The following is a 12,780-nucleotide window of genomic DNA, read 5'->3' as shown; positions in this document are numbered from 1 at the left end:
CTTTTTATTGCTTTGTACTTGGACTCTGATTTTATTTCTTGTTGAGTGTTGTTTTGTTTTGGCAAAGTTATTATTACTATTAGTTATTATTATTTGATTTTTATTGTGGTATTTTGGTGCAGCAGCTTCTGTATCTCAGTAGTAGTTGCAGCTGTCTCCGAGTCTTTCTGCAGATCTGTTCTTGTGTTACAGCTGAACTACTGCAGGCTGTAATATTCTACCTTTAGTCCTATAATATATCTCTAACTATCACATAACCGCCTTTCATATTGGTTATTTAGCAATTTCCTTTAGAAAAACACCATGTCAGACACTTTGCAATGTTCTTTTTACTATTTCTGTATTTCTGTAAATGAAGCTAAACCACTACTTAACAAACTAACCCATAAACTGAGCAGAGCAGGTCGCCTTCTGTAGCAAGACAATGATCAAATCTCACAAACGAACAGCTGACATTCATCAGGCTGAAACGAGCCATTTATGACAAGTTTGTGCAGTTAAGAGAGTTTAATGAATCCGACTCTCAACACTAAGCACAATTAAATCACACTGATAAAAGAGATTAAGGATAAATTTAAGAAAATGTTCTTTCATGAGGCTCAATGTTGTATTTGTTATTGTGTTAAGGAGTACAGTCTATATGAAAACTGCCTTGAGATAACTATTGTTGTGATTTGGCGCTATATAAATAAAGATTGATTGATTGAACTGTGACACATGATCATAAAGCTTCAGGAAGTGAAAACTGAAAGTATTTTAACTCTATGTCTTCTGGGCTTTCAGGGCTTTTTCCCGACGTGGGAGGCGGCTATTTTCTGCCGAGGCTCCAAGGAAAGTTGGGACTGTTTTTGGCTCTGACAGGCTTCCGTCTCAAAGGACGCGACGTGCAGAGAGCCGGTGTCGCTACTCACTTTGTAGAGTCCAAGAAGGTACGATCAACTTTCACTGCACTCTAAACACATTTACAGGAGTTTGACGGGTTTATTGGTTTTTAATTTGTTATATAACCCGTTCTAAATCACAAGCATGGTGATGCTGCAGGGATGGTGAGGAGGGGGGGGGGGGCAGGAGGGGGGCAGGAGAGGGCAGGAGAGGGGGTAGGAGAGAGTGGGGGGGCGGGGGGGGGGGGGGCAGTATATCACAGCTGGAGTGACCTGAAGAGTTCTTTTACAGCAGGGGGGTCAAATATGTGGCCCGTGGGCTCCAGATTGAACACCAAGGGCCCCAATGTGGTCCACTTCCTTTCCTTCCTTCCTTCCTTCCTTCCATCTTTCTTTCTTTCCTTCTTTCTTTCCTTCCTTCCTTCCTTCCTTCCTCTATTTCTTCTTTCTTTCCTTCTTTCCTTCTTTCTTTCTTTCTTTCTTTCTTTCTTTCTTTCTTATTCTTTCCTTCCTTCCTCTATTTCTTCCTTCCTTCCTTCTTTCCTGCCTGACTTTTTTTTCCTTTGTTCGTTCGCTCCTTCTTTCCTTCCATCTTCCTTCCTTCCTGCCTGCCTTCCTTCCCTCCTTCCATCCTGTCCCTCCTTGCATGGTGATGCTGCAGGGATGGTGAGGAGGGGGGGCAGGAGGTTAGTGTGTGTGTGTGTGTGGGGGGGGGGGGTTATAGCTCCACTGGAAAGCCAGATGCTGAGTCACTGGTTGTTCATAGATGCCAACGTACACTCGCTGGTCCAGAGGCAGGTTGTGTTTGTCTTTCTGTTGGCGTGAGGTCAGCTCAGCAGTGGGCGGGTTATTTAGACCATAACCTTGATTTTCAGGACAGAAGACCAGTGGGGTGGATTTAGATTTTTTTTTCTTTTTTTTTTTTTACAGTTTTTTACAACAGAGTCTGACCAAAGACGAAGGTCAAAGTCATTGAGCATTCAATCTATCTGTTGGCTAATTAATAAATTAATTAAATTAATTATAATCATTATCTGTTTGTTAAAGATTAAATGAAATATGGTGAACATGTTAGCTTTTTTATATGCTTATAGGAACAACCTAACATTCATAAATTCATGGGTTATGTTTCTCACTGAATCAAACCTATAGGATGCATTAAAAAGATCCACTCTCCTTATTTCCCTCTAACTGGTTAAAATCCCCCAAAAACATAATTGAAATTAATCCAGTAACTTCCCTCTTCAACTATTTCTTTTTACTAATGAGAACCAGAGGGGAAACATTCAGTCTTTTCATAATGATAAAACTGAATCTATGCTAGAGTCTTGTAGAAACAATATTGGACGGACATAAAATCATAACTCTGAAGCATTTTCTGGCTAGTATTAATCTTCAGCCTTCTCCTTCCACAGATCCCAGACCTGGAGAAGGAGCTGGTGGACTTGAAGTCTCCGTCTGCCGAGGACGTCTCCAGACTTTTAGACTCCTTCCAGAACAAGGTTAGAAACCGGAGCTGATATTAAACCCAACTTAACACGCAACGAGCTGCTATTCAGTGATGCGTTTTCCTCTGAGTGTCTATGGGAGTCTTTGCTTTTTATTTCGGTCTTGATCATCAGGTTTTCTCTCCACAGAGCGGACTGGATGCTGAGAAGCCTTTTATCTTGGATAAGCACATATCTGATATTGACAGGTAAGTCTTGAATCTCTGTGCTTTCCTTCCATAAAAAAGAAAATCCATTTGTTTGGTGTGCCAGGAAAGCTTATAAACAGCTGGTTACATAAAGATACCCTGTGGATACTTACTTCTGACCTCTAGTAGCACTACAGAGCAGGTTTGAGGTTTTGGGAAATGGATCTCTCGTTTTGTTTGTCTTGAGGACACATGCATGCATACTGTATGTGTCACGAATAGCAGAGCAGGTAGAGTCAAATACAGAGACTGCAGGCTGATAGAGGCTGAACAAAAGCACTTCAACTAGAGCCAAACAGGCAAAACAAAACCTGCGTGAGAAGCAAAAAAGACCGCAGGACAAGACTCGGATAAAACAGGTCAAACTGAACCAAAAACAGAGGATTCAACAGAGACTGAACAGAAAACCGAGACTGTGTTCGAAACCGCATACTTTCCTACTACTCGTACTAACTCTGACATCATTTAAAGTATGTTGTGTATTTAGTAGTATGTGTAGTATGTGATTTAGAGTATGTGAGAAGTTCCTGGATGGTTTACTAGATTCTCCAGAAATGCAGAGTATGCATCAAGAGCTGACTACTCACACTCAAATTACCCAAGATGCAACATGACTTCTGAACAAAACCCAAAATATAAACGTCACAGATCACAAGTCAGCTACAGCGAGGGTATGTTCGCTTCCTGTTTTCAAAATAAAAGCACCAATTCTATCGTTATGGTTTTCTTAATAATAAAAGGTAACAGGTGTTTTATTTTATGAAAATGACAGGAAGTGCGTTACTCACTACGGCTATCTCCGAATTCGCAGGAACAAAACTTTAAACAGATGTTATTTGGAAAAATTAGCGCCACATAGTTCATTTCACCAATATTTAGTTATGATACGTTAGTGCTATTCCCCTCCGAGCCCGTGGTGGCATGGGTGGCCAGGAGATACGCATCTGGATGTGTCAATAAATGTCTGTATCTCAACACTGGAGGATTTCTGCTCAATGATAAACCGGGCTGTGGTAGAGACGTTCGGAAATGACATCATCCAGATCAGAGGTTAGTATGTTAACCTACTGACCCCGGATGTTGATAACATGCCACCACTCGGGCTCGGAGGGGAATAGCACTAACGTATCATAACTAAATATTGGTGAAATGAAATAGTTTGGGGGCAGATAATGCGTTATATAGAGGCTGCGCTTCGGTGCCCCGTGTACTCACATTATACGGATATACACGGCGCAACACTGGAGCTAATTTCATCCGAACGACTCCACATGACACCAAAGTTGTCTGGGTGAGTAAATGATCGTATTTTATGCTAGAAATAACGTCCAGGTTGTAAAAAACTGTCATTATCCTTTAACCTGCTTAAAGTTGTAACCCCATTTCCTCCTTTTCTTCTCTTTCAGGCTGTTCAGCTCCAGCAGTGTGGAGGGCATCGTGCAGAACCTGAAGGCAGATGGCTCCGACTTCGCTAAGAAACAAGCTGAGGTACGCTCCTGACTGGAAACCAACGACAAAATCTATTTATTCTCCTAAAATAGAGAAAATGTAGAGAAGTCAAGTCAAACATCCTGAACATTTGCAAACTTTTATTATCCTTATTTTTTAGCTGAGTGATATTCACACCATCTTTTAAATGTATTTAGAAATGTCACTTTTACATATGTTGATGTTTTATGTATGAGGATCTTAATTAGCGGACTTTAAATGGCAGAAGGAAATGCTGGTTGGTTCATATTCATTGTTTAAATATATTAATTATTACAGTTTGTTGAAGTAGTTCTTACAGCAGTGGGTTCATTCATATAGTTGGTTTAGAAAATATTTTAAAGCATTGAACACAGTTTCCTTTTTTAGTGACCAACTTTTTATTATTATTTAAAATTCATTTGCTAAAAAAAAAGCCATAGCAGGTATTAAAAGAAGTAATTAATTTAATTTACAAAAATCTTAAATATCTTCTCTTGCCTGTAGTAGACAGTAAAACTAGTTAGAAAAAATTTAAATATAAAATTCTGGTTGTTTTGAGCCAAAGGAAGCTGTAAAATCCTTTATTGTGCCGTTTTCATACTAGCTGACAGACACAGTAGCGAGGAAGCTCATCCAATTAAAATAGGCGAATGTCGTCCCCCCCCCCCCAATCAGTTAAACCATTATCTGCTGCTTATCCAGGCCCAGGCATTAATTAGATTAATTATATCATTAGGAATTATTGCTCTATACTGATGGGAAGTGCTGAAATAAAAATGTAATTTAATAATCAATAATTACAGTTCACATCGTCCCTCCTGGGTTTACATCAAACTTTCACTCAAAGATGGTGAAAAAAAAGTTGTGGTATTTAAAACATCTTAAAATGTCTTAAGTTTAACCCTCCTGTTGTCCTCGGGTCAAGGAAGGATAGAAGGAAGGAAAAGAGGAAGGAGAGAAGGAAGGAAAGGAGTTAGGAGGGAGGGAGGGAGGAAGGAAGGAAAGGAGGAAGGAAGGACAGAAGGAAAAAAATAAGAAGGAGAGAAGGAAGGAAGGACAGAAGGAAAGGAGGAAGAAGGGAGGGAGGAAGAAGGGAGGGAGGAAGGAAGGGAGCAAGGACAGATGGAAGGAAGCGAAGAGAAGACAAGAAGGAAGGAAGGAAGGAAGAGGAAGGAAGGGAGCAAGGACAGATGGAAGGAAGAGAAGAGAAGACAAGAAGGAAGGGAAGACAGAAGGGAGGGAGGAAGGAAGGAAGGAAGGAAGGAAGGATGGAAGGGAGCAAGGACAGATGGAAGAAAGGAAGGAAGGAAGGAAGGAAGGATGGAAGGGAGCAAGGACAGATGGAAGGAAGAGAAGAGAAGACAAGAAGGAAGGAAGGAAAGGAAGGGAAGACAGAAGGGAGGGAGGAAGGAAGGGAGCAAGGACAGATGGAAGGAAGAGAAGAGAAGACAAGAAGGAAGGAAAGGAAGGGAAGACAGAAGGGAGGGAGGAAGGAAGGAAGGAAGGAAGGAAGGAAGGAAGGAAGGAAGGAAGGATGGAAGGATGGAAGGGAGCAAGGACAGATGGAAGGAAGAGAAGAGAAGACAAGAAGGAAGGAAGGAAGGGAGCAAGGACAGATGGAAGGAAGAGAAGACAAGAAGGAAGGAAAGGAAGGGAAGACAGAAGGGAGGGAGGAAGGAAGGAAGGAAGGAAGGATGGAAGGTAGCAAGGACAGATGGAAGGAAGAGAAGAGAAGACAAGAAGGAAGGAAAGGAAGGAAGGGAAGACAGAAGGAAGGAAGGAAGGAAGGATGGAAGGGAGCAAGGACAGATGGAAGGAAGAGAAGAGAAGACAAGAAGGAAGGGAAAGGAGGAAGAAGGAAACTGGACCGGATTGGACCTCTCAGCGGGCCGGTTCTGGCCCACGGGCCGCATGTTTGACACCCCTGCTCTTACACACATTTCAATGAGATTAAATTAAGAGAAGATGATGCACAACTTTAGGAAACATGCCTCTCCTCATCATTTCATCGTTTCATCGTTTTAACCAACACGAGTCGACTGCTTTCATTCCTCTCACTTCAACAAACATGTAAGCACTTCCAGTATGCTTTCATCCAAACCATTAAAATCTGAATTATAGCCAGCGAGGGTCGGCTCAGGGATCAAATATTTATAATAAACCCACTTCCTCGGTTGCTACTAGACCCCTAATTCATGGTCCTGCACATTAAAAATGCATCAACCATCTTTGTTCCTGTTTACACGCTGCGCTGCTCGTCCTTCTGTTTGGATGTTTAGAAAGAAAAGAAAGAAAGAATCTAATCCATCTTTCTATTTGAATGTTGAGTCAGTTAACCTTCCTGTGTCGTCCTCCCGGGTCAAATTGACCCCCCGTCTGTTTTGACTGTTCCTTCTTTCCCCTTCCCCCATCCCCCTTCCTTCCGTCCTTCCTTCCTTCCTTCCTTCCTTCCTTTCGTCTGTCCTTCCTCCCTCCCTCCTTCTCTCTTTCTTTCCTTCCTTCCTCCCTCCTCCTCCCTTCCTTCCTTCTTTCCTCTGTCCTTCTTTCCTTCCTTCCTCCCTTCCTCTTTTCCTTTCTCCCTCCCTCCCTCCTTTCTTCTTTCCTCCCTCCCTCCCGCCTTCTTTCCTCCCTTCCATCCTTCCTTCCGTCTGTCCTTCCTCCCTCCCTCCTTCTCTCTTTCCTCCCTTCCTTCTCCTTCCTCCATCCCCCTTTCTTCCTTCCATCCTTCCTCCCTTCCTCCTTCTCTCTTTCTTTCCTCCCTCCCTCCCTCCTCCCTTCCTTCTTTCCTCTGTCCTTCTTTCCTTCCTCCCTTCCTTCTTCACTCTTTCTTTCTTTCCTCCCTCCCTCCCTCCTCCCTTCCTTCTTTCCTCTGTCCTTCTTTCCTCTGTCCTTCTTTCCTTCCTCTTTTCCTTTCTCCCTCACTCCCTCCTTCCTTCTTTCCCACCTTCCTCCCCTCCTTCCTTCTTTCCTCCCTTCCATCCTTCCTTCCGTCTGTCCTTCCTCCCTCCCTCCTTCTCTCTTTCTTTCCTTCCTCTCCTTCTCTCTTTCTTTCCTTCCTCTCTCTTTCCTCCCTTCCTTCTCCTTCCTCCTTCCTCCTTCCTTCCTTCCTTCCTTCCTTTCTTCCTTCCTTCCTTCCTCTCTTCCTTCCTTCCTTCCTTCCTCCCGCCCTCCTCCCCTCCTTCCTTCTTTCCTCCCTTCCTTCCTTCCTTCCTTCTGTCCTTCCTCCTTCCCTTCTTTCTCTCTTTTCTCCCTTCCTTCTCCTTCCTCCATCCCCCTTCCTTCCTTCCTTCCTTCTGTCCTTCCTCCCTCCCTCATTCTCTCTTTCCTCCCTTCCCTCTCTTTCCTCCATCCCCCTTCATTCCTTCCTTCCTTCCTTCCTTCCCCCTACCTCCTTCTCTCTTTCTTTCCTCCCTCCCTCCCTTCCTTCTTTCCTCTGTCTTTCTTTCCTCTGCCCTTCTTTCCTTCCTTCCTTCCTTCCTTCCTTCGTTCCTTCCTTCCTTCCTTCTTTCCTTCCTTCCTTCTTTCTTCCATCCCTCCTTTCCTTCCTTCCGTCATTCCTCCCGCCTTCCTTCTTTCCTCCCTTCCATTCTTCCTTACTCCCTCCCTCCCTCCCTTCCTTCTTCCTTCCTTCCTCCTTCCTTCCTTCCTTGACTCCAGGACAACAGGAGGGTTAAACACTAAAACCTTCCTTGTGTCTCCTCTTGCAGATACTGGCTAAGATGTCTCCCACGTCCCTGAAAGTCACATACAAGCAGCTGCAGTTGGGCTCCTCTCTGAGCCTGGCGGACGTGTTGGTGATGGAGTATCGACTGAGCCAAGCCTGCATGGTAAAAAAAAAACTAACAATACATTCATAATAAACAAAAAGATCAACATGCATCAGAGTCAATAGGAAAGAAGTCATTTTTTCTCTTATTTATACATCAGATGAGAGAAGAGAAGACAATAATTATTTAGTTTTAAACAATGCACCACTGAATAAATGAATATGGCTGGAAATATTCATCGATTTAATTAGGATGGAAAGAGCAGCCGCTACATTAAGGCCTGTTGGATACAATAAGGTCAAACTTGATCTCCTTACCAGATTATATATACAGTATGTGTGGTTTAGTTTTTTTAATGATCTTTTGTTAGGCTGGAAAAAAGGGGGGAGGATGTATTTATTGATGTCAACCCCTCCTTCCTCATATTTGTTTGTTTTAGGGTGTTTGGTGTTATTGCATTGTATGTATTAATAATAATAATAATAATAATAATAATAATAATAATAATAATAATAATAAAAGGGACAATTATTTATTTAAATTACTGATAATGAGTGTGAGAAGCTGGGAAACTGGTCTCAGACTGGATTTGGACCACTCTCCATACATTGGTCCATTATTTGCTGCCAGTTGAGTTTGGTAATGTTAATATTATGCGCACCTAAGACAGTATTTCTGGGCTACTGGAGAGTGACAAAGCGAAGGAAATCATAGTTTCATTATTTAACTCACAAGTAAATAACATTTAAGTATTTATCTGACTATATTTCCTTTTAAAACTGCTTCTTTTTTTTCTTTTTTTCATATTTTTACTGTTATGATGACAGAAGTTTTTGTTAAACGTGGTCAAAAGTTCAAAACATGATGTAAGTGTATGTCAAAATGCTCCCTGAAAGTCAAAATCCAGGTTCTTCAGGCAGCTCTGAACTTTTGCATATTTCAGATGTATTTTAGAAGTTTATATTTAGAGTAAAAAATGAGAAAAAGAAGTCAAATCTTACCTGTACTGTTTGTTTATGTAGCTTCTGGAGCCAATCAGAACAGAGTGGGCTCATCGGGGGGCGGGGCTTAAAGAGACAGGAGCTAAAACGGCTTGTTAAGAGACAGAGGCTGAACTCAGGAGCTGCATAAAGAGCCACTATAAGATAAATAAAGAGTTTTTAACTGGAGAACATGCAAATATATTCCAGTAGAGCCTCAGATTATTAAATATAGAGCTGATGCATGATAAATACACAGATACAATATCTTTAGTTTATTAGTTTTCACTCGTACTTGGATCGGAGCCAGAGGATTAGTAAATTCTTCTTCTTCTTCATTTCATTATTCACGATATCTTTCCTTGATAAAGTTGTAATGTCAGTTGTAATGATTTATCTGAATTAGTTTAACTGTATCACTGATCGGCAGAAAGTTTAGGAGATCATCTCATGAGATTGTTTGTGTTGTTTCACAGAGAGGCTGCGACTTCTACGAGGGAGTCAGAGCTGGTGAGTCATGACACGGACAGGAAGGGTGGATGTGATTTCACAGATTTATCATCATTTATACGGATTGCACAAAAAGCTATAATGAACTGAAATACAGTGGAAAAAGAAAGAAGTATTGACTCTTGTAATATCAGTAAAGATTCGATAAATTATAGTTTTATCCCTCCTACAGTACATATATATATATATATATATATATATATATATATATATATATATATATATATATATATATATATATATATACATATGGGCCAATGATGGTTTTATGTGTCCATGTGGTGTAATCAGATTTAAAGAGGTTAAAATGTGAAAATAAAAATATGAATAACTTGCACACATTCTTTTTTGGTGGACCCAGCATCAAATTTCTGCTTTTAATCCATTTTGAGAGAATATATTAGAGGATTATGGTAAAAATGTCCAAGTGGTGTAACCATAAAAACTTTTTTATTTTATTTTATTTTTATTTTTACCACCAAATAATTCAACTTGCTCAACTTTATCTTTCTTTTGTGGTTACACCATTTGACATTTTCTGGAGCCTTCAGTCTTACTTTAAAGACATGGTGCAAATGTCATTTTTAAATATTACATTTAATCTGGGGAATAATGTCAATCAGGAACCATTTACATTATTTTAAATGAAGTAATTATTAGTATAAGTCCACTTAAATACACTGTAGGTGGATAAAATATTTATTATATATTTATCATTATTTTGTGGTTACACCATTTGACATTTTCAGGAGCATTCAGTCTTACTTTTGGTTTTTAAAAAATGGTGCATATGTCATTTCAAATGATATAAAACCAACAAAAATGCTCGGAATGTACATTTTAACAAACCTGATGCTGCTTTTAAAACTATTTTTAACCTTTGTGTCGTCCTCCCGGGTCAAATTGACCCCGTCTGTTTTGACTGTTCCTTCCTTCCTTCCATCCATCTATCCCTCCCTCCTTCTCTCTTTCTTTCCTTCCTCTCTCTTTCTTCCCTTCTTTTTTTCCTCCTCCATCCCCCTTTCTTCCTTCCTTCTGTCCTTCCTCCCCTCCTTCTTTCCTCTGTCCTTCTTTCCTTCCTTCCTCCCTTCTTTCTTTCCTTCCCTCCTTCCTTCCATCCTCCTTCCTTTCCTTCCTTCTTCCACCCTTCCTCCCTCCTTTCCTTCTTTCTTCCTCTCTTCCATCCTTTCTTCCTCCCTCCCTTCCTTCCTTCTTCCTCCCTCCCTTCCTTCCTTCTTCCTCCCTCCATTCCTCTCTCCTTTCCTTCTTTCTTCCTCCCTTCCATCCTTGACTCAAGGACAACAGGAGGGTTAAAGATATTTGACGACCCTCATTTGTCACTGACCCTTATATCTGCAGGGAGTTGATCTTTGTCAGGTTATGTGTAGGATTAGTAACTTTTAGTCCAACTAGCAGTGATTTTATAAAAGTGGTGTTATTGTAAACCCAGTAAAGGTCAGATTAGTTATTCCCTCATCTCCTTTTTCCCCTTTTTAACGTTTTTGACTCTCTGTGTGTTTCGTCAGTGCTCGTTGACAAGGACCAGAGTCCGAAGTGGAAGCCGTCGACGCTGGAGGAAGTGTCGGACCAGAGTGTGGAGCAGTGCTTCTCCTCGCTGGGAGAGAAGGATCTGACTTTCTGATCGTCCCGTCAGCCAGCAGCTGCTTCACACTTCCGAAACACACACACACACACACACACACACACACACACACACACACACCATTGAGCCTTTCTCTAAACAGCTGCTTCCTGTCCCCCAAATTCTCCATCATAGTCATTCAACAGGACTTCACTGCTGAGGATGAAGGGATAAAAGTGAGGTAGCTATTTTATTTTATATGAGGTACACACATGATTTAACACTATGTAAAGGATTGTAATTTTTTTTCTCCTTCCGTCTCATAAAAAAGTGACTTTGTGTGGAAAATATTGTCATCATGTGCCATTAAAATAAAAGCTATGATCTAAAAAAAACCTTTTAGTCCTGATTTAACAGATTGAGAGATGTTGTTTCTGTTCTGTGTCGTTATCAGCGGCTCCTACTGTAAACTTTACTCCCTTAGTTTCATTTTTAGTTCCATAAATCTGCATTAAATCATCATGTTTCAGTCAGTGTGTGTGGTTGGTATTACATAGGAGAACTATTCTGCATTGGTTTGGAGTCACTAGGTCACATGGCTTAGGAGGTATTGAAAAAAAAGACACCTTTCCTTATTTTGAATATCTGTCGAATATCCGAATATCCAATATCAAACCAATTTCACCTCGGCAAAGAACCATAGAAAATCGTCACATATGAGAAGCTTGAAATCGATTATTTGATTATTAATATAGTTAGTTAATTTTCTGTTATTGATTAATCAGTTTCTCTCTTCCTGTGCTGTGATATAAATCAGCCGCCAGATTCATCGACACTTTTAAACACTTCATTCACTTTCATTTTTTTCTTTTTCTGACATTTTACTGTAAAATCCAGAGTTACCTCATTCATTATTGCTGCCAGAAATCTCAAATCAGCGGCAGAAGACGTCGCTAAGAGACTCAGATCAAACATGTTTAATGTAAATTTGCTCTGCAGTGAAAGAGAGGAGCCTTTTATCTGAAGTCTGAGTCGTACTGTACTGTAACGTCGGCCTCGCATTAACACGAGAGCAGAAAATGATCTCACCGCTGAGTGCTTTATTCCATTTCCGGTTGTTGAAGTGACACAGATCAGTAGCGTCGATATTTTCTGCAGTGTTGAATTAATATAGATCATATATTTCTAATATTGTCCCGATGTTTGTCTTTTTAGTGGCATGTATCTCTATTTTCTAATCTCTTTTAATGATCTTTTCTCTGCAATTTATGAATTAAAAATGGTGTGAGCAGTTTAAAATGTGTGTGATTTGTCGTGTTTTCATATTTAACTTGTTTCCTTTTTGTCAGTGGAGAAGCTCGTGAATCAAATCTCCTTATTGCTGCATTATTTATGAGTCAGAGCTGGAGCAGATGGTGATAACGATGGGTTGGTACAGTAATGTCACATCAAATGATTGTATGAGTGAAGAAGCCGCTCGTGCGTCTTTGTGTTTGACGGTTGGGTATGACTGGACTTTTTATGAATTATAAAAGGCTTGTAAAATGATGACAGTTGGTTTAAATTGCATGTTGGGTTATAAACTGAACTGTACAGTATCGGTGGGAAGATGTTAAGTGTTTTATTTGACTAGTAAAATAACTAAAAAGTGTGTTACTCTCAGTTAGTGATCTCTGGCAAAGCTGTAAAAGTTCTTTAATCCTAATCCAGATGTTTTTAAAGTGGGAGGCGGGTCTTTAAAACAGTTTCAACAGGCTCTGACACTTAAAATAAGAAAATATAACATTAGTTATCAAAAGGAGATAACGTTTAATACCCTAAATGTGTGATTTTTACTGTTTTCCTTCCTTCATTTTGTCAGAATCATAAACTAATAAATGCCTTCAGACAGTCA

General features: G+C 40.4%; 1 protein-coding gene across 1 annotated transcript in view; it reads left to right on the top strand.

Moving 5' to 3' along the window:
- hibch (3-hydroxyisobutyryl-CoA hydrolase) overlaps positions 1–12,179 on the top strand; it is a 48,094-nt gene extending 35,915 nt beyond the window's left edge. The window contains exons 8-14 of the mRNA XM_053328856.1: positions 784–929; positions 2,297–2,383; positions 2,519–2,577; positions 3,984–4,065; positions 7,755–7,874; positions 9,271–9,304; positions 10,831–12,179. Coding sequence (XP_053184831.1) covers positions 784–929; positions 2,297–2,383; positions 2,519–2,577; positions 3,984–4,065; positions 7,755–7,874; positions 9,271–9,304; positions 10,831–10,946 — 644 coding nt within the window. The 3' untranslated portion in view covers positions 10,947–12,179. The remainder of the gene's footprint in view (positions 1–783; positions 930–2,296; positions 2,384–2,518; positions 2,578–3,983; positions 4,066–7,754; positions 7,875–9,270; positions 9,305–10,830) is intronic.
- The last annotated feature ends 601 nt before the right edge of the window (positions 12,180–12,780 follow it).

This window comes from Scomber japonicus, chromosome 11 (assembly GCF_027409825.1).
Source record: "Scomber japonicus isolate fScoJap1 chromosome 11, fScoJap1.pri, whole genome shotgun sequence".
Classification (NCBI taxonomy): domain Eukaryota; kingdom Metazoa; phylum Chordata; class Actinopteri; order Scombriformes; family Scombridae; genus Scomber; species Scomber japonicus.
The sequence above is the reverse complement of the archived record's forward strand: the minus strand, read 5'-3'. Positions and strand labels throughout refer to the sequence as shown.